Source organism: Aspergillus puulaauensis, chromosome 4, assembly GCF_016861865.1.
Source record: "Aspergillus puulaauensis MK2 DNA, chromosome 4, nearly complete sequence".
Taxonomy (NCBI): Eukaryota; Fungi; Ascomycota; class Eurotiomycetes; order Eurotiales; family Aspergillaceae; genus Aspergillus; species Aspergillus puulaauensis.
In genome coordinates, this window is record NC_054860.1 from 1,405,529 (window position 1) to 1,425,918 (window position 20,390).

General features: G+C 50.7%; 7 protein-coding genes across 7 annotated transcripts; 5 read left to right on the top strand and 2 right to left on the bottom strand.

Moving 5' to 3' along the window:
* Nucleotides 1-680: 680 nt before the first annotated feature.
* Nucleotides 681-1,438, top strand: PNC1 (nicotinamidase; the record flags this gene model as incomplete). The annotated part of the gene is made up of 2 exons (XM_041703677.1): nt 681-731; nt 797-1,438. The coding sequence occupies 2 exons, from the start codon at nt 681-683 to the stop codon at nt 1,436-1,438; spliced, it is 693 nt and encodes a 230-aa protein (XP_041556339.1).
* Nucleotides 1,439-2,016: 578 nt separating this feature from the next.
* APUU_40590S (GIG1 family protein) lies at nt 2,017-3,010 on the top strand (the record flags this gene model as incomplete). The annotated part of the gene is made up of 4 exons (XM_041703678.1): nt 2,017-2,257; nt 2,324-2,506; nt 2,598-2,782; nt 2,870-3,010. 4 exons carry the CDS (start codon nt 2,017-2,019, stop codon nt 3,008-3,010), a joined length of 750 nt encoding a protein of 249 aa, XP_041556340.1.
* Nucleotides 3,011-3,472: 462 nt separating this feature from the next.
* Nucleotides 3,473-5,537, top strand: APUU_40591S (OSBP family protein; the record flags this gene model as incomplete). Its single annotated transcript, XM_041703679.1, has 8 exons — nt 3,473-3,521; nt 3,747-3,827; nt 3,902-4,007; nt 4,063-4,173; nt 4,247-4,525; nt 4,580-4,829; nt 4,892-5,205; nt 5,264-5,537. 8 exons carry the CDS (start codon nt 3,473-3,475, stop codon nt 5,535-5,537), a joined length of 1,464 nt encoding a protein of 487 aa, XP_041556341.1.
* A 689-nt stretch (nt 5,538-6,226) lies between these two features.
* hosA (histone deacetylase HOS2) lies at nt 6,227-7,819 on the bottom strand (the record flags this gene model as incomplete). The annotated part of the gene is made up of 1 exon (XM_041703680.1): nt 6,227-7,819. The coding sequence occupies one exon, from the start codon at nt 7,817-7,819 to the stop codon at nt 6,227-6,229; it is 1,593 nt and encodes a 530-aa protein (XP_041556342.1).
* Nucleotides 7,820-7,967: 148 nt separating this feature from the next.
* APUU_40593S (isocitrate lyase/PEP mutase family protein) lies at nt 7,968-8,936 on the top strand (the record flags this gene model as incomplete). Its single annotated transcript, XM_041703681.1, has 2 exons — nt 7,968-8,096; nt 8,160-8,936. 2 exons carry the CDS (start codon nt 7,968-7,970, stop codon nt 8,934-8,936), a joined length of 906 nt encoding a protein of 301 aa, XP_041556343.1.
* Nucleotides 8,937-11,418: 2,482 nt separating this feature from the next.
* Nucleotides 11,419-12,417, top strand: aspf4 (allergen Asp F4; the record flags this gene model as incomplete). The annotated part of the gene is made up of 1 exon (XM_041703682.1): nt 11,419-12,417. The coding sequence occupies one exon, from the start codon at nt 11,419-11,421 to the stop codon at nt 12,415-12,417; it is 999 nt and encodes a 332-aa protein (XP_041556344.1).
* Nucleotides 12,418-14,274: 1,857 nt separating this feature from the next.
* On the bottom strand, nt 14,275-15,703 carry APUU_40595A (glutathione S-transferase family protein; the record flags this gene model as incomplete). The annotated part of the gene is made up of 3 exons (XM_041703683.1): nt 14,275-15,274; nt 15,336-15,474; nt 15,553-15,703. The coding sequence occupies 3 exons, from the start codon at nt 15,701-15,703 to the stop codon at nt 14,275-14,277; spliced, it is 1,290 nt and encodes a 429-aa protein (XP_041556345.1).
* Nucleotides 15,704-20,390: the final 4,687 nt, after the last annotated feature.

Genomic DNA, 20,390 nt, shown 5'->3' on the forward strand with positions numbered 1-20,390 from the left:
AGTAGGTACTTATGAGAGGCTAAAGGGAGACAAGCGGGATCAAGATGGATGTGAAAATTAAGATGAGTGTGTTGGTAAAAAATTCTCTCGCTGTGATCTAAGGAGGTCTGAAAATACGTTTGCTTGGTGGTCCCTGGAAAAATTACACAGAATTAGCAATGCTACATCAATAGACGATAAGAATTCCAGTGCAAGTAAACAAAGTGGTAACGTTCAGAAAGATGAAAAGCGTAAGTAAAAAGGTTGTCCGCATGGTGAGCTAGGACAGCTCCAATATATAAGGAATCATCATGTAATTGTGTTTGGAGGAAAAGAAATCAAGCTCTGCCTACCTTTGAGGTGCCTATCATGATAGGGAAGGATGAAAACTACGGTGTAGAACACGGTCAAAAGCAAGGGCCGCAGCCCCAATGTGATCGAGTGAAGAAGACGACGAGGGAAGTTTTGTTGTGGTGGTGGGAGTTTTGTGTCACGATTGTTGAGTCAGCAAACTGCCTAGGCTCCTTTTGTCTTAGCTTGTATTCAAGCTAGGGCGATGATATCGGTCCGTCGAGAGTCGAGACTCGGAATCAACTTGAGCGACAAGTCAACAGCACGTCGAAGCCTCTGAAAATGCTCATTGCCTTTGGCCGATAACCTTATTCGTTTTCAGTTGACAAATCCAGTGATCGACCGTCAAAATGAAAGCCGCTCTGATCGTAGTGGACATGCAAGAGGATTTCTGTCCGCCGGTAGACTCTATCTATGCCTGTTATCCGGCTTTCCCTGTACTGACTATGCTCCATTTCTAATATAGAACGGTTCGCTCGCCGTCCAAGGTGCTCGAGACTTAGCTCCCACAATAAATTTACTCTTAGCACACCCCGGATTTGCTGTTCGTGTTGCCTCTCAAGATTATCATCCCGAAGACCACATTTCGTTCGCGACCAACCATCCACCGCCCAACAACTGTCCCTTCGAGAGTACCATTACAATGAACAATCCAGCTTCGGGGAAAGAGACGGAGACCAAACAGCAGACACTCTGGCCCGTGCACTGCGTTCAACAAACACCAGGGGCTGACATCATCCCTGAGCTTCACACCACCAATATTGAACTATTCGTACAAAAAGGCATGGACCCGCGCGTTGAGATGTACTCGGCCTTTGCAGATGCTTTCGGAAACCAGGATCCCACAATAGTGTCTGTAACTGCCGATCTGAGAGCTTTTTTAACTGATAGGGGTGTGACGGATGTTTTTGTTGTTGGGGTTGCGGGGGATTTCTGCGTCAAACACACAGCCCTTGACGCCGCGAAAGCAGGGTTTCGGAGCCATGTCGTGCAAGATACGACCGCATGTGTGGTGCCGTCTGGATGGGATGAAACGATGCGAGAACTAATTTCGGCTGGTGTATTGATTGTTCGATCCGACGGGCCTGAGATAGCTAGTCTTCCTTGACTTTGGCTTTAGAGTTTAGTGCCGGGGATATACTACATATATAGCGAACGTAACCCGTAGAATTGGTTTAACAAGGACATCCAGCCAAGAGAAACATGTGGCCGGCAGATTCCCATCTTGTTTCATAGCAAACCCTGCAAGTGGTTGCGGGACAAACTTGCGACAGATAAGACTTGGTTAACGGTCGACTAATGCAGGTGGCGCCACATGGTAGACAGGCAGCAACTATATAATTTAGATCATCCCTATTTGCTTGCCAAACAGCCCCTGCTCTTGACGACGGGTTGTTTGCTAAATGCGATAGCTCCCCACCAGGCGTCATCTCGATGCTCTCATTATTGATGATGGGCGCGTCAATCCCTTCTCGAAATGTGTGAGTGCGGGTCTGGGACCGGCAAGGCCCTCCGCCCGTTGACCAGCTGAGGTGGACAGCCCAAAAGATCCAATCAAGCTCCTACAACTACGCACCGGTGATTCCCTTGATTTATAAACCTCACCGTCTAAACGCTGTTTTCGTTTGCCCCCCTATCTCCTCATGTCTTCTGTCCGGTGAAGGCGCGCATCAAACCGACCACGCCATGTCCAACACAATTGCCACTGTAACGGGTGTTGACAGCGAGCCTCCAAGGCGGCTGAGCACTTCTCTTCGGTCTCCGGCTGGTAATATTCCATACTGGAATGTCAATGTCGCTCCGGCTCGCTGGACGGTCGAATGTCCCAGTTTCTTGCAAAACCAGCCAGAGAAGAATATAGGCATTCTCTCGACACCCGACGAACGGTATCAACGACAAGGCTGGGAATTCGTGCGGCAAATAGTCGGTATGTGGAAATGGTCACCCCAGACCCCTATAAGCTGGCTCTAACTCTCCATTTTCTGTTCTTTAGAGAACAACCAAATCGATCAATTCCAACGCCTACCTAGTGACCTGAGAAAATACCTAGAGTACAAGGAACAGATTATTGCCCAGTATGGGTCTATAATGCGATTTGTGGTTAAGGAACGGCTTCGTTGGGGGGAAGGAACTACCGACGATCTAAGACCCAGAGGTCAACCCTTTGAGTACGAAGGTTTGTGATCCTTGTAGATTTTGCATTCACTCGATCGTGTCCAGTATTTGGGCTGGACTGGGATGGGCTGACTGAGGGTGCGTGGAAGCAGAGGATATGCGAATATTATACAATGACTGGCCATATGGGTTGGTGGATGGCATTGTTCATTTAGTAGTCTGGACGAAGTTTGATCTAGAAGATGACCCAGCAACAGACGACTTGACACCGCGCGCAAGACAGGAGATCGACGACTTTGTGAAACGGGTATTCTGCTCGCGGATGGGACCAGGCCAGGTACGTAGGATGCTGCATTGCAGTTGTTGCATGCACGATGCCAGTGGGGGGTGTCGTAACTAACAGCGTGTCTTTTCGTATCTACAGGTTGTATGGTTCAAAAACTGGAGGTCGCTCAAGTCAGTGCATGCTGTTGAACATTTCCATGTCATGCTACATAATCCGGATCCAGCCTTTGTCGAGGAGATCACAGGCGCAGACGTGCCCTGGTCGATAAGAGGGGTCTGAGCTGCCCCTCCTTGGATCTCGGCCATTTCCCCGCTGAAGATAACTAACTATACCCCTGGGGGTAATATTAATCACGATCTGAGACGCTGTGTTGATTCGGCAGTATGACTATGGCTACGAAAACCCTCATGCAAAGCCCCCACAGCTGCCAAGCGATGTGGCCCCCGCCGACTGACGAGAATCGGGTGACAACAAAACGAAATTATAAATGGATATGTGTCTTGTTCTGGAAGGACTCTGAGCCATCACATCACCTGTTTGGCGTCAGGGAATGGTGGCGGGTGGGGATCGTCAAGTGGGCAAACAGGCAGACCTACATAAAGCGACGGCGCCCCCCAAACGGCGGTGCGCAAATGACTTCATCTTCTGTCTCTTCTTGCGATTTAAGATAGAATGAAATAAATCCTAGACACTCCTGCCCCAAGCGACCTCTACATAGAGATGAAGAACGTTGTAGCCAGCATGCCCAAGCTCCCCGTTGCGCATATCCGCCGTCGGTCGTCCCTCGTCAGTAAGTGCCGTCATCGTCGCTCCCAACGTCATTTTCGCTCTTCTTCCCCTCCTCGTCTTTCCTCAACTCAGCCTCCTCCGCCCTCTTCCCCTCCAGTTTCTAAGACTATCTCCGCTCCGGCCGTTCTTTTCTATGCGTTGTATCTAATTTAATCGGGACATTCTCGGTTCTTTTCTTTTTTGCCCACCATGTCCGCTGACTGGAGCTATTTCTGGGGTACTTCAGGTAACCGTTCATCGCTCGATGAACCAAAGTCTGATACCGTCAGCGGTGACGACGAGGTCGTCGAACCCGATCAAGGCAATGGTATGTAGACTATCATTTCGTACGCCCCATGCACCGCTGTGTCACAAAACTGACCAGGCCCTTGAGTGTAATAGTCCTCAGCCACATCATTTCGCAGCTCCGACCAGGAGCGGACCTGAGTCGGGTTGTATTACCCACCTTTATCCTTGAGCCCAGGTCCATGCTGGAGCGAATTACGAAGTATATCAACTTCACTGAATGTCTCTTCCACACATGGCGGCTAATAAAGCTTCAGTTTCATGGCGCACCCCGAAACCCTACTTCCGATGCCGACGAACGATGACCCCCTCGAGCGATTCGTATCCGTTGTCAGGTTTTATCTGAGTGGGTGGCATATCAAACCCCCGTACGTCGTCTCCCACTGCCTCATCTACATACCCTCCGCTTTCGGAGGCGTTCATGCTAACAACCTGATATAGAGGAGTTAAGAAGCCTTTGAACCCTGTCCTCGGTGAAACGTACACTTGCTCCTGGGAATACCCTGACGGCACCCACGGTTATTATATCTCCGAACAGACCTCCCATCATCCGCCCAAATCCAGCTATTTCTTTATGGCGCCGGAACACCATATCCGAATCGACGGCACGCTCAAGCCGCGAAGCAAATTTCTCGGTAACTCTGCCGCAAGTATGATGGAGGGAATCGCCATTTTACGATTCTTGAACCGTGGTGAAGACAAGCAACGAGGGGAACGATAGTAGGTGGAAATGTGCTTGATATTCTGCAACGAGGTGACTAACACAACTAACAGCATCCTGACGCAACCGAACATGTATGCCCGGGGTATCCTATTCGGCAAAATGAAGTACGAACTTGGAGATCACAGCTTCGTGAGGTGTCCTGAGAATAATCTAGTCGCCGACATTGAATTCAAAACCAAGGGCTACTTCTCTGGCACCTACAACGCCATCGGAGGAACGATTAAGAATGAAAAGACGGGGGAAGTACTCTATGAAATCTCTGGTTTCTGGAACGGCGAGATGCATATTAAGAGTGTTCACGTATGTCCTTGATGAACCCTTCTCTCTCGTCTTCATTACGCGCTCAAAGCTAACCTACTCAGTCCCATGATAAGGAAGGTCTTTTCAACGCTAAAAAGTCCAAGCCGACATTCCCCACGACCCGCCCCATCGAACAACAAGGCGAGCGCGAGTCCCAGCGATTATGGCAGAGTACCGTGAAGGCCATCATTTCTTCAAACCACGAGGCAGCCACAGACGAAAAGACACGGATAGAAGACCGTCAACGAGAGGAGGCGGCGAAGCGAGCTGAACAGGGTGTTGAATGGCAACCTCGACTCTTCCGGGCCATCGATAGCGGGCCAGGCGGATCAGAAGAGGGCGAGGAAGGTCTCGATTGGATTATCAATGCCCATGTGTACGTTTAACCTCAACAGAGTGGGTTGAGGACCTTTGAACTAATATAATTTCTACAGAGACTCCCAGGACGTCGAAAAAGCAAAGGCAGAAATCCTAGCTATTGCTCCGATACTTGATGGTCAAACGTGGGACAGCTTTGCGATTCCAGAATACAAAACCGGTGCGATGAACGGTGCAGGCAACTCGGAGAACCAACCAGAAAACACGAAACCAGAAGCCACGCCAGAAGCAAATCCGGATAAAAACACCGAGAGCAGGGATGAGACCGTGGAGGGAAAAGATTTAAAGACGTCAGAGGTCGGAGATGCCGGGGAGGGCTCCAAGCCTTGATTCTTGAACGCCTTCAGTCCTAAAACCCCCGCCGGACGCCTCCACTGTGCAACATGCTTTTTGACAAAAAGAGAAAAACCTCCGTCGGTGCAGCATGCCTGGGTATATTCCTCGTCGTACAAAGATGGCTGTGACGCAGTTGTGCTTGCTGCCTTTTTATCCGCCCGCCTTCCCAACATTTAACTATGGAGCTGGAAGAGCCTTACTCATATGAGCCTTGAATATTTCAACATCCCGGCTTGGATCAAGATATCCACTGTCCGTCGCCATCAATTATACTGGATACCCGATCTGCATTTTGTCTACGCGAAGAAAAAGTGACAAGCCTCTTTAAGGAGGATAAAATAATATAAAAAAGACCGAAAGCAATGTTTACAGGCAATGAACTAGTGTAGAGGAACGGGAGAAAGAAGGTATATAGGAGTATCTGCTTAATTTTTTTTATGAGCTTAATAATCTCTGGTATACCATAACTAATTATTAATTGAATGCTGTAAGTAAGCGTGCATGGCTAGGCTGTAGCTTAACCGTGTAACCTGTATGCAGTATGCATGCGTACGAACTCCATGCGCCATGAAAATGCACCTATTCCAAAAAGTAAAACGCCACTACCAGTAGGTATTGGGTATCTCACCAACCTAACCAACACCAAAGCCAGACAAGAACCAAAAGAGAAACGAGCAAGAGATTCAAGAATATAACTCCCCGTGCAGCCCAGCCCCCTTCTCCGCATCCCTTCGTCTTGAACTCTTCCCACCATCCCCCTGTTCCTCCCTTTCCTCTTCTAACTTAGCAATTTCCTCCTCAATCTCTTTCTCTGTGTCCTCTCTAAGCCCCAGCAAATCCGGTGGGATGACAGACATTTGCACGCTCGGCGCCGCTTGGAGATATCTCAGCTGCTCGCGGATTGTCTGCACAATAGTCTGTAGGTAAGCGCGCGAGTTCTTATTCTCGAGCTTGCGCATCTCCGAAAGCGGCGGGAAGAGCGAAAAATCGGGGCCGAAGTGGTTCCGGAATGCGACGTTGTTCGGGATAACGGGGTCGATTTTTTCCTCGGCGTCGACGAGAATGGAGGTTTCGTGCGCCCATGCCCGGGAAACGTTGCGGGGCGTGTAGCCTCCGCCGCCAACGACGAGGAGGGGTAGTTTGAAAGTCTTTGTGAAGGCGACGCAGGCTCCGTGGGCTGCGACGTTGAGGTTGAAGCAGCCGAGTCTATCGCAGCCTAGGGAGTCGGCGCCGCATTGAAGGACGATCGCGGAGGGACGATATGATTCCACGCAGGTGCCGATGACTTCGCGGAAGAGCTGGACGTATGACTCGTCGTCGATGCCATCGTGGAGGGGCACGTTGACGGCGTGGTGGGCGCCTGGGTTGAGGGGGTGGGTTGGACCTGTACTATCGAGGGGTCCCGTGCCTGGAAAGAAATTCTCCTTGTCGTACTTGTGAAATGAGACTGTGAGGACCCGGTCGGAGGACCAAAAGGCTTGTTCGACGCCATCACCGTGGTGGACATCAATGTCGATGTACATCACACGCGGATGTACGCGGAGGAGCTGTAGGACGGCGAGGACAATATCGTTAACGTAGCAGAACCCGCTGGCTTCGGCCTTTTTGGCGTGGTGCAGGCCACCGGACCAGTTGATTGCTATGTCGGCTTGGTTGTTGCAGAGCTTGCGGGCGGCGTCGATGGAGGCTCCGGCGTAGAGTGAACAGTATTGGAATAAACCGTCGAAGATGGGACAGTCATCACCGAAATTGAAGCGTACGATGTTCTCGCTCATTTTTGCTTCGTTTATTTCCCCTGGGCTAACTGTCTGAAGGAAATGAAGGTAGTCGGACGAATGGAAATCGTTCAGTTCCTCTGCTGTCGCGGCGCGCGAGTGGTACAGGTCCATTGCATGATGCATGCCGTATGCGAGCACCAGCTGTTTAGTGAGGGTGAGTCGCCATGGCTTCATAGGATGTGACTGGCCGAAGTGGTGCAGTTCTACCGCTGGGTTTGCGTGCCAGGACACTCGGTAGCCCGGTGGTCGCGCGACGATGCCTTCATGTTGGTGTTGGGCGGATTTGCGATCGACCGAGAGCGTAGGAGTGGGGTTGTACTCTTGTACAATGGCGGACCGGGGCATGAGAGTGGACTTTTCGGGATAGCAGACTTGAAAACGAGTTGGCGGTGGGTGGAGATAGGCAAGTTCGATGATCAAAGACTGGAATTGTGAAGAATGAAGCTGAGGCGATCCCCAAATCACAGGCAGAAGATGGGCCCACCGCTTATTCAGCATCCGATGTCGCCCTCGGCCGCTTTTCGGTATATCGTCCGCATCTATAAAGTGGCGCTTCAAGACAATACCCCGCTGCAGACAAAACTCGCAGCAAATTTTTCAGAAGAGATTCAATATATAACAGGGAATAATTGCTGGCTCCAAAAAAATGAACACCGCCGCCTCAAAGCTCCGCCAGGCCCTCCAGGACCCTAACGCTTTCATAACCGCCCCTGGTGTCTACGACGGTCTATCGGCCCGTATAGCCCTCAATGTCGGGTTTGACGCTCTCTACATGGTATGCACTATTATATCACTGTTTACAATCCCCATTGCCGAGACGATACTCACAATCGAATAGACTGGCGCCGGTACCGCCGCCTCCGTCCATGGTCAAGCAGACCTAGGAATCTGCACGCTCAATGATATGCGAGCGAACGCTGAAATGATCAGCAACCTCTCGCCATCAACTCCAGTGATATCAGATGCCGACACTGGATATGGCGGTCCAATCATGGTCGCCCGTACCACAGAACAGTACGCCCGCGCAGGCGTAGCAGGATTCCACCTCGAAGACCAGGTACAAACAAAGCGATGTGGGCACCTCGGCGGGAAGATTCTAGTGGACAGTGATACATATGTCACTCGAATCCGGGCTGCTGTGCAATCCCGCAAGCGCATTGGAAGCGATATCGTGATCATCGCACGCACAGATGCCCTTCAGGTAAACGGCTACGAAGACAGTCTCGCGCGGCTGCGGGCGGCTCGCGACGCTGGTGCAGATGCCGGTTTCCTCGAGGGAATTTCCTCCATCGAAATGGCGCGTCAGGTGGTAGCTGACCTCGCGCCTTGGCCGTTGCTTCTAAACATGGTGGAGCATGGCTCTACCCCGTCCATTACTGCTGCTCAGGCACGCGAGATCGGGTTCCGAATGATCATTTTCCCTTTTGCCGCGCTAGGCCCCGCTTGTACAGCCATCCGGGAGGGGATGGAGAAACTCAAGCGCGATGGTATACCGGGATTAGACAAGGAGTTGACGCCGCAGATGCTGTTCCGGGTGTGCGGGTTAGATGAGAGTGTTAAGGTGGATGCGGCCGCGGGCGGGGCTGCTTTCAATAGCGGAGTAGACCTCAAGTAGTTTGCTATCACCGGGTTTGTTGTCGCTGCTAGAATCATTAATAGACGCTGTGAACAAAATTGCCTGTTTTCTCAAATTAGAGTAATGACACGTTAGGTGCTGTTGAATGTAGTGATGTGCTGACAATGTCAGTGATAGAGATGAAGGCATAAGCCCCTCAAGTGATACACCGCAATCTGATGACAGTAGTAGTGAAAGTCAGAACAGGGCCAAGATCGCAGTCCAGTCCATGATGTAGTCGATGTTGTCTGTGAATGTGATCAACGGGGATGAGTATACATCACGTGACCAGCTGACTAATCGGATTGTCGTTCACAGGATTGAGCAAGAAATATGTAAAAGGTGTGGTCTGAACGACTTCTGAGTTCTGAAAGACTGAAACTCGATAAGGAACCATATTGATGTTTCTGCCTCAAGGAGAGGTTTTGCGACCTATTGGCGCTTAATTTCCGACGGATAAGCCGAGCCTTGGATCACTTCGAAAACAGCCGAATTCAGGAACCGTCCCTGAATCCATACTTTCCATGAAGTCGAGGAAATTAACGAGCTTACCAGGGTTCCTTTCTTCAGCTTGAGTTTGATAATAATTACTAGGATCTGACCTATCATAGTGACTTCTGCACAGAATCCGCAGAAATTTGAAGTTTCATCTTGCCAGCCCATGGCCAATCCCGCGAACAACCACGGTACTCTCGCCCACGGAACTCATGTTTATTTTTGGGGCCCACCCAGGGGTCTGCACTGTGTGTCCGACGGCCCGTACACCGTATGCCTTTTGAAGCCCGGCCAGAATGGAGCGCCGATTTCCTCTAAGAAATAACGGCCACCATAATACAAGACGCATGGCTAGTTTTCGATAATCGATTCAGTTGCCCATTTTCACTTTCGCTGGAATTAAGGCGACTTGGGCCACTTGGCTCGCACATCCCGCGTTGCCGGTCCGCCATAGTTAGGCTAACGACGAGCTAAGCCGGCAATCCTCAGACAGCCGCGTCACTCCGTGGTTATTCGCCCCGCTTACTCGGGCCAGGCTGTTCGAGAACTTCGTTCACAAGAAGTGTCTGCTTCAAAAGAGGTCGCCCTAGGCATCGCCGCATCATTTCTCTCGACTCCAGGGGAAGCAGACAACGAAGCGGCCACGAATCCGCGACACATCAGGGCTCAGGAGTCAAAGTTCGGGGAGATGGTTCGCCCAACTGTTTCAAACCTGTCGCTTTCGCGTTCGTGCTGGTCCCCTCGTCTCCGTATCCAGTATAGGATATCGTTGCGGTGAGAGACAGCCCAAGCCCACAGAGGATGCAAACAGAACTTCGGATTTGTTGCAGCAAGTTACAACTTCGTGGCTTGCAGAACACAACATCAGGGCGCTCCTGACTGGAGCAAAATGTCCAGAGACTCCAGGCACATCGTCGGCCATGCCAATGAGCATATAAATTACTGGCTTACAACCCACTCCGTGGGTCATGACGTGGCGAAGTAGCGAACGGCAGTTCATCCTGACTCCTGATTCACGCCCGCTTGGTTAGTCTTCCCAGACTGGGGCCTTCTTTTGCGTCTGACTCTGGATTTTGCTGGTCTGGAATCTGCGTGCGAGATGAAGTGGACGGGAGTAAACGGCTGCCTACCATCTGTCGTGGAGTGGTCAACCCACTATGCTCGACTGCTCGCATTTTTAGCTGAAGAACCAGATCGATCGAAAACACAAGAACAACACATCGAATTGTTGTTTGCCGAGGGCAATTGTGATTGTGATTCGTTCTGGCTGGCAGGGATGCGCTGTTCCCGTCCTGATTCCTGAATCCCAACGGGGCGCACTGGGAGTGTGCCGCTGTCAGGCTCCGTAATAATCTTCAGAAACCACATGAAGAGCCCAGCGATATTACCGTCGGAATACACCACGCCCCATCTCTTCAGTGAGATTGGCTGGGTTGACCAGGAAGATCAGGTCGAGAGCGCTCGACTCTGGTCAAGGGGTGGATCCATACAGTTTCCCCGCTGCCAATCACCACTCCCAATTTTCAGCATTCAGGCACCGTTTGTCCCAGTCGGCCAATCAGCGGCTCTACCTTTTTTTAATTGTGATCACTCTTGTTTCAATTTAGTCGAATTTAATTTCAACACCCAGAGGGGAGTTACCGTACCTTACTTCTAGGTGGGTATACTTCGCACACGCAAGCATCGCAGAGATGGGCACCTTTAATAGCACTGGGCCCTCTCCCTCCTGCCCCTTCTCTCTCTCTTCTTTCACCTCTTCTTCAACCGTTCTGTCGAGCTTCACTGTCCACTCTTTTCTTTCGAGATCGCCGTTGCGGTCCTCAGTCATTCATTGTCTTCCGAATCACACTCTCTTGTCCTTTGTGACTCGACTGCGTTTCAGTTTCAAAAGAATCTCCTTCACTTGACTGGGCTACATACTTGGTCTATATATACACCTGCCTCACCTCGAGTTTTAACCGAGTCAACAAAAACAATCCTTATCAAAATGCAACTCAAGAACTCTATGCTCCTGCTGGCGGCCATGACGGCTGGCTCAGCCATTGCACGCTCGCACGGCCACGATCGCCGTCATGCCGCTCACCGCGCACGCGAGGAGAAGCGTGAAGTCGGTGATGTTGTCACCGCTACGATTAACGGAAAGATTGCCACCTGGGCCAACGAGTACGATGGCGGTGGTGCCGATACTGCCACCGCTACCACAGACGCTGATGCCGCTGCCGCTACTGCTGAGACCACCACCACCACCGCTGCCGACGCCGCCGCTACTACTACCGAGACTTCTGACGACGTCCCCGAGGTTTCAAGCGTTGCATCGGCCCCCGGCCATTGCAGCAACTGGCACGACAAGTCTGACGAGTACTCCCGTGAGGGATTCGGTCTATCCACCCTGTCCAACGGCCTCCAGTACATCGACTACATCGGAAACATTGGTAACCCCTGGGGTAGCAACATCATTGAGGTCGAAGCCGACAAGGCCTGCAAGTACCAGAACGTCGCCAAATTCGAGGGCAGTGAGAGTGACCCCTGGACCATTATCTTCTGGAACAACTACGGCCCCAGTCGTAAGATGGACGGCTGGTACGGACATGCTGCTCTCAAACTCTCTCTTGAACCCGGTGACACCAAGTACGTGGCCTTCGACGATGACTCCCAGGGTGGATGGAGTGCCGCTAAGGGTGAAACCATTCCTGTCGATGCAAGTGGTGGTTACTCCGCCACTTGGGGTGAATTTGACTTTGACAGTGACAAAAACAAGGGCTGGTCTGGCTTTGATGTCTCGTGTATCCAGGCTCAGAACGCCAAGCAGGAAGTCCAGGGCATGAAGATCTGCGAACATGGGGGCGAGCAGTGCTCTTACGTTACCAAGCTCGCCAAGAAGGTGAAGGACGCCTACACCTCCGCCGAAACCGGCTTCGATGGCATCGGTGGCAAGGTGCAAAACAAGCCCGTCCGTCTCGTCGTCAACGTCGACTACGATGAATAAACAATCCACTATCTTGGGTTTTGGCGCTTGTCGTTTCCTTCTGGCCTGCTTTCGCGTTTGTTCTCCCTATCAATTTATCTTCTCTTGGATCCTAGTGGCTTAGGAGCGCGCTCTTATACCTACGATTCCCTCTTTTTCCCGTTTTGTAAATAGAATTATACCACTTTGCTCTTCTAGTCGATATTAACGTGATGATGTACATTCTACCTACATGGTTCTTCTTCCACGGCATATTATCATATGTCACCCAAATAATCTAGATGTACATAATCACAAATCAAACCTCTGCTAGGAGCATCAGAGCCTCCCAAGTTCCAACGTCACCACAAGTGGGCATCTATTGGTACCAACCTCTGAATTTTCAATCAGCCTCTCATCCTTTGATTCACCCAGCTAGTCTAACATACGCACGCACGACTCTTATGTCCCTGGACACACGGTGTACTTTTACCTTATTCACTCCCCCTACATTTTGGTATCCCCAGCCCTGCTGTCTCCAATCCTCCCTGCAACATATGTAGTACTTCCTCCAATCCCCCGGCCGCAACCACCCAGACCCAAAATCGATAATAATAGCACTTTCTCGTCAAGAACATGCCCAAGTAGTATCACGCCAATACTAAGTACTTATTATCCATTGGCCATTAACACACCCCTCTCAATTAATTGGCTATTTACTCGTGTTCTAGATCCTTCTACAACTTGAGCCGGTATACTTAGTATAGTATTCCGTAAGTGAGCCGTGGTGCCTAGTACTACGTAAACTGAGTATCTGCCGTACTTATAGACTGACAGCACCCCCTTGTTATTTATTTATAGTATCCCTGGCGAAATCATCAGAACAACACTGTAAATAAGGAGTAACTCCGTAAGTAATACTGGAATACATACATACATGTCAGTATCTTATATATACACATACAATAATCCACACAGTATTACCTAAAATTGGATACGAGATCTCTCGACCTCTCCGGGGGGTGTTGGCTTCAGCCTTCATGGCTTTGGGATCCGGGATGTGGCTTGTTTCATCTAAATATGGTGGCGGCTAATTGTCAGTGAAGTCGCTGGGCAGTGGGTTCGCAGAAGGGTGAGTCCAAAAATAGACGGGATCTTCCATACAAAGTTCCTTTGTAGGTTAATACTTAAAGACTTACCTTAAATTTTAAATGTCTTTGTTAAGGGATATCTAGTTCAAAGCCTCAGGGGGTGTCGTGCAACCAACAAAGGAAAGTCGGTTTCCCGAAAGAATACGAGGAAAGTTACGTAGCTAATTGATTGTCTGAGTTGGGATATGACCAGTATATTATACAATCGCCTCAGATGGTTTTGTCGTTATTATTACTCTCGGATTAGGCAGATACCACCATAGTACTGGAGGGGGGCTCCAGAGCTGCAGGCGGATGCCACGCTGTGCCTACCGAAGATGGAAAGTGGTGTAATTGACCTTGAGGATGAATCTATAGAGCTCAGGCCGAGTCATCTTTCCAGGCCGGGTCGGGCGGTCGATGTAACAAAGGGGACGGGAGAATCTCACTCCTCGAAACCAGGGCCAAGATGGAGTGCTGCATTGCTGTTGTAGCCCTCCGACATGACTCTGAGATTTTGATGACCGGTAGTGGAAATGAAGCCACTCTGGTTGGGACTTGAGACTGGTAAGACTGGCCTCAAGAAACCACCGTCGGGTGAAGTTGAGACGGACATTTTATGATATCTCATGATGATTGTTCCAATCTAAATTCGGACTATATGATGACATATGAAAGCCTCGATATCTATTTTACAGCGCTTGATAAGAGTCAAAGCCAATGATAATAATAATAATACACCTTTCCGATCGAACTGTAGTTAACGGCCTCATGCTGTTGCATTCATGCCACCGAGACCAAGGAATTGGTTCGCGTTCATAGGTCCGGGCGTCTCTCCACGTTCTTCCTCGTGTTCCTGGTGTTGCTGGGGTTCGGGTGCTGAGATCGCACCTATGTGGACCATATAACCGATTAATGCAGCTACACCACCTATCACGGTCGCTACGGAGAGGAGCGTATCTTTCCTCTGCCCGCTCGCATAAGCTGACAACGACTTGCTCTCAACATCGGATAGCCCGGATTCGGAGGATTCGGCAGTCTCACGTAATCGGTTGTTCATGCGAATCTCCTTGAGAATTGGCGTCGAGTCCGCGAGGCTAGTGAGCAGCGATGTTCCAATGCTGCCGATACTGATCCGTTCAGGCGCCTGCCATGGGAGCGATGAGCCTGCACCGCTCTTGAAGGCGTCCGAGACATCCACAATTCCGTAGAGTTCTCGGCGTGTGCGCTCGACATATTGTGACAACCGCGGTGCTTTCCGCTGCATCGAATCACGTAGCCATGGGAGGGGCAGATCCGGGACCAGCGCGAGGCTCAAATAGCCCACCGCGAGACAGTCTAGGCTTGATGGGCCCCCTCCAGAAAGTAGATATTCCTTATCATCAAGCATAGCCTCGAGAGGCTCGAACAACTCCCCTGTCAACGCCTCGAGTCGGAACTGGTGCTTCCGTGTCGTCTTGCCCAGGAGATTAGATACTGTCTCTCGGGGGCGGCGAATGAAGTTCTGTGGGATGCGGCCGGCTGCCACATCGGCCGAGTGGTCTCGTTTGCGTTGTTCCTCCGTCGCTTCTAGGTCAAGCGAAGATAAGCCCAACGGCTCAGTCCGAGTTTTTGCCGTGGTGTGCAGCTGCGGGGGCAGGATCCATTGGTTCGGCCATTGGAGAATCGCTCCATACGCTGGAGACGTGTTATTGTAGTAGTTCTGACTGGTAACGTAGAGGGATAGGTCAATAAAGGCTTGGGCGTGGGATTCCACGAAGGAGGAGAAGCTGTTGTCTGATCGTCAGTCGTGTGACTTTTGCATTCCTGTCAACAAGGGAATAGGCGTACGCAACGCTATCTGCTCTGTTGAGCACGCTCAGACCGCGATCTAAATCCCATGCGCCACTTGAGTATTGCCGGAGGTAATCCACGATATTGCGGAACCGGCTCACCCAAGTTGAGCCATTCTTTAGAGCGGGGAGCTCTTCTGCGGGGTCGAACAAATATCGTTTCAGCCAAATTGCAGATTAAACAAGAGATATTGGTAATGCGGAGCTCAACGTACGTGTAGGAGAGACGGTTGGATCGCTACTTGCGACAAGAACCCATGAGTCCTTGGGGACGGTCAGGGAAAAATAGGCAATTGTTGCGAGGCATTGCGCATCGATAGAGGGCAGTGAGAACGCGGGGCCCCAGACATGGAGCTCAAGGACCATTTTGCTTTTGTGAATTGGAGAAAAAAAGATTTAATTTCGTCCCACGCTTTCCCCTCACTCTGCTGTTTGAGGGGAAGTGTCAAGAAGCTCGCGACAGGAAAGACACGCCGAGAGATCACGTGGATGACCCCCGACATTCTGCAGCCTCAGGCACGACGGCCCCGTCTCCAGAAACCCAAACTCGAGCTTTCTCAACTTTCATCCACAATCACTCCGTGTTGGATCGGGCAGTCCACTCCTATTTCCAAGGCTCAATAAACTCTAGCAATCAATGCGATATTGAATCTCTAGGGTATAACCCCCCACGGATGCATGTCTCAGACAACAAGATTGAATGGTAGGATCCCGCAGTGTCAGACCTCGGACTCATGTAGATTGATTCGACCAGCTGGCAATGGCGTTATCAAACCCCTGTCCAAATCCCTGCAAGAAGGAGCACATTAACTTCGAGCGAGCAGCGTACCTACATCCGCCCCTCCCTGGTTAGCGGGCGAAGTTCGGATCACAAAAATGGTCCTCAAGCACTCAATGTGGCACCAAGGCTCAGGCAGGCAGCTGCAGGCCTTGGGACTCGAGAGCCGCATCCTTCTCCTGCCCAACGGGGTTTAAACATACCGTACAATAGCCCGATCGGGCTTCCGACAGCCAATCTCTTATTCTGCAACCACTAGAGTCCCGGCGATACGCACATGTTGCATGGCTCCGAGCTATCAATCGCAGCTTGACTCACTCCGGGCAAAGGTCAGCGCTAAACCCGTCAGCAGCGACCTACAGGCTACAACACTTCTGGAGTCTCGCACTCCTCCCCGGGATACCACCCAACCAGGCACATGGCATGACAAGAGTTCCAGCGCGTGAAGAAGGTGAAACCTTGGACCTTGTGGCACAGGCAAATCGCTCGTCCATGCGCGGTCAGTTGACCTGCGATCGGACTCCGTTGCGAACCTTATTTGCAGAAGATTATGGCGCCGAAGCCCGGGCGAAAGGCGCCTGGCCCTGAATTCCTCGTATTATTGATTTGTAGAAACCACTGGATGGCCTCATAAAGCGGAAGGTCCACCGACCGTACGGAGTAGTGAACTTGGCCATGGCTGGCGCGGTTTAACCACCAAGAGCACGGCCACTATTTACTATCTCCATCGTCATCTTGACATGACTAGCACTACTACGTACTAGTATACCTGGGGTTGATTATCATCGTCATGATTTGTGTCGGCAATGTGGGCCTGGATGCGAAAAGCACGGGGTACAAGTTGCAACAAAAATTGTCATAGCACCTGTAGTAGCCTCTTAAACCCATGCACTCCGAGCTATAGTACAACCACTAGCAGCCTATAACCCGCCGAGCCCGAGGTATCTGTTACTCACCAGTCACCACTCCCAAGCCGAAACCTCAAGTGGCATCATGGATGTCGTACATCTGCACGCGGTTATCGTCAAATTACGTACAGCAAGAGGTGCTCCACCAGCCAGCTGCAAGAACAAGCCAAACAGGAAGCAGTCCGCGCAGCCTGATTTGAGATGAAATTACTTTGTTTGATTGTGATTAGGATCTTATCCCCCTCGCCTATGAAATGTGAATAACTGCTTTTGGCCCCTCTTCGTCCTGCGTGTAGTCATGTACTATTTCTTGCAGCGGAGGGGGTCACAGCGAATGAGGCGGGGAAGCGAATTCCGAACTATCGAATTTGTGCATCTCGTTGGCATGGAACATTTAACCGTAAGGATGGCCGGACTGTGGACGGGACCTGAATGTGAAACCCACTCACATTATTATTATTTATTAAAAAAAAAAAATAAAAAAAAAAAGAATTAAAATTACTTGACCTGGACCAAGATACGGATTCCACCGTTGGAGCAGATAAGTAGACTCAAGACTAAAATGAGTCGATGACTTCAAGACTCCCGTCAGCTTCGTACGTAGTCTGATCCTGTCAGCAATCAGCATCCAGCAACGCCAGTTATCGTCAGGCACCGCCCACTCTGGGGCTGAGGAGCTGGCTGAGGAGCTGAGAATGCGCTAAAACAAGAAATCGCAGACGCTAGGTACTTACTAGTAGGAAGTCTGCGCATTGCACCGGTGTCAAACGGTCAAACCACGATCCTTGTAGATTATCCTTGTCCAGTGTGAGAGCCGAGAAGGGAAAATCGCGCTTGGCTAGCTGGGTTTGAGAGCTCATCGTTGCACAATTTGGTGTCAGTATATTGTCAGACTCAGGGTAAATCCCCTGGTTGAAGGTATGGGTGTCAGTTCTACAGAGTTGTTTACAAGGTAGGAGTGGAAGTTAAGTCTTGTTCAAAAGGTTATCAGAATTAAAGTCCAGATGCTGCGCGGTACTATGCTATTGGGGTATATTAACTCTATTGTACATGCCGTTGCTTCAATCATGTAGAAAACGATCGCGGATGATTTAAGAAGAAAAAAAAGAGAGAAAGAAAAAGAAAGGAAATGCCAGGCACTCTCAAGCCAACGTCAAATAATTCATCCGAAAAAAGAATGAGTCAAGGGACGGCAGGCTGCGCTTTGACATGAAGTTGTTGCGACTTGGAGACGATCGGGGCGATGCCAGGAAACCGGGTCCGCCGAATCAGTGAGCAAGATCGGATCCTGACAACAACATGTAACAACGAAACGGCGTGCGGCTGTGTCATGATGCTGTCATACTGCTTGCGGGGTCGATTGCTGACAGGGCTGTTGCGCACAGCCAAGGAGATGCGCCGTTGTTGGGTGGGGTGATGGCTTGATATGTTATCGTCAAACAAGGCCCCTGCACCCGAGGCGAAGATCGAATACCCGCGTGTACCGACAGTTAGGATTGCATGTCGTAATCTGAGAGCGCCATTGCAGAATTGGTGCAGTGCGCCCGCGCTTGCTCCATTGATAGAGGAATGAGAGACAAATCGAAGATAATGTAAAGGAGAAAACCGGAAGGTGAAGCCGAGAAGCGAAAGAAAGGTAGAAAGATTATGCGCCAGGAATCACAAATGTCGTTGCTTGAGATCGAGCTGGTCTATGCTGGTCGAAATTACAAAGCGAGTCGCCGATGGAAGGCGTAGATAGAGAAAATGGCGAAGCGGTGGTAGTAGTGGTAGTGGTAGTAAAGGAGATTAGAAAGGCCGTGGTCTAGTTCCGATAGTAGTGTCATGATTTCCATTGGTGTCCCCGGCGCAACGGAAGTCTAGCAGGTTCACCCGAGATCGTTCCACGCTGGAAACGTCGCATGATGGAATCGGTCGAGTCGCTTTGTCGTCAAGTTCGTCAAGAAAGCCAGAGCAGCGGCTTACTTGGGAAGAGGAGGCAGAGGGCCCTTGGGGGGAGGTCCAGGACATGGAGGGAATTGAGATGAAGCTCCGACGGAAGGCATGGTGGATTGGATTGTTTGGTGGTGGTTGGTAGTATGAGGGATACTGTGGTGTCGTAGGACGGTCAGGCAGTGTTGATTTATTCGCGGATGTAGGTAGGCGAGTGGACGTGAAGTTGGGTTGTGTTGAGTCTTGAGTTGAAGAAAGAAATCTCAAGAGCAAGGCCGTCTGCGCTTAATATATTGTGCTCTCTGATCCAAGCCCAACGAATTTATTTATTTTTTCGAGAAAAATTCCCAGAAAATAAAATAAATAAAATAAAATAAAATAAAACCGAACGGGAAGCCCCAGAGTCAAATCAAATCCAAAAAAGAAAATAACTTAGAGCACAGCGGACAATAATAGTGAGACTTATTATTAAGGGCATCCCTGTCGAGTTCCAGCAGGCGGGCTCCACTGCAAACCGAACGGAGGGAGACGAACGACGTCAGTCTCTGACTCTCTTACACTAGCGTCGTGCTCGTCCTGGGGCCGGTGGGCTGCCATATGGCCTGTCCCCAAACGGCAATCCCAGGGAACTTTTCGAGAACTTCTTCCCGTCCTTCTTCGTGCTTCTTCCGCTTCACCGCCGAGGGAGGGCCGCATTTTTTGCCTCCCCCTTTTTCGCGTCCCACTGATCATTTCCCGAGGTCCTGAAGGCAGAAGGAGGCTATCGCATATCCAAAACAGAGCCCACAGGGCAAATCAGAGCGATCAGGGGGTGCCCACGGCCCACCGGACCTGGTGATGACTGATGACCTGCCTCTTTCTCTGCGTGGTTCTTTCAGCTTCTGCCTGGTTTGCACCAAAGGAGCCGTAGCGGTGGGCCGAGCAAGCAACGGTCGCTGCCGTCACCTCGTAATCATTCTTTTACGGCTTTTCGACCTAACTTACGACTCTGACTGGGATCCCGGCTGAGCGGATATCAGCTGGACAGGCGGCACAGGTCTTTATGATTCAGGTTGTGCATTCTTGCCGACACGTGCTGGTTCGTCGATCTTGCGAGGGACAAGGATGAGGAAGGAGACAAAGAAGGCGAGCGGGCTTCGAGGCGGATCCAGCCAATGTCGGGCCCGAATGGCGCTGACTGCATGAGCGTCGGACCCAAAACTATGAATCATCAGGATGGAGGATTCAGAAAGCGGAGATCTCAGGCGTCTTAGCCTTGAGCCAACTCTGCCAGAATGCCGGGACATTTCCCAAGCCACCACAAGTTCTCATCCTCCAGAATCTGAAGCTTCAACCAAATCAAACTTGCCAACAGAGGCAATATTTGGCGCTGATCATTCAACTTAGGGCCTCAACAAAGGGCGAGCTCCGCCCTTGCAGCCCGCCGTCAGGGGTT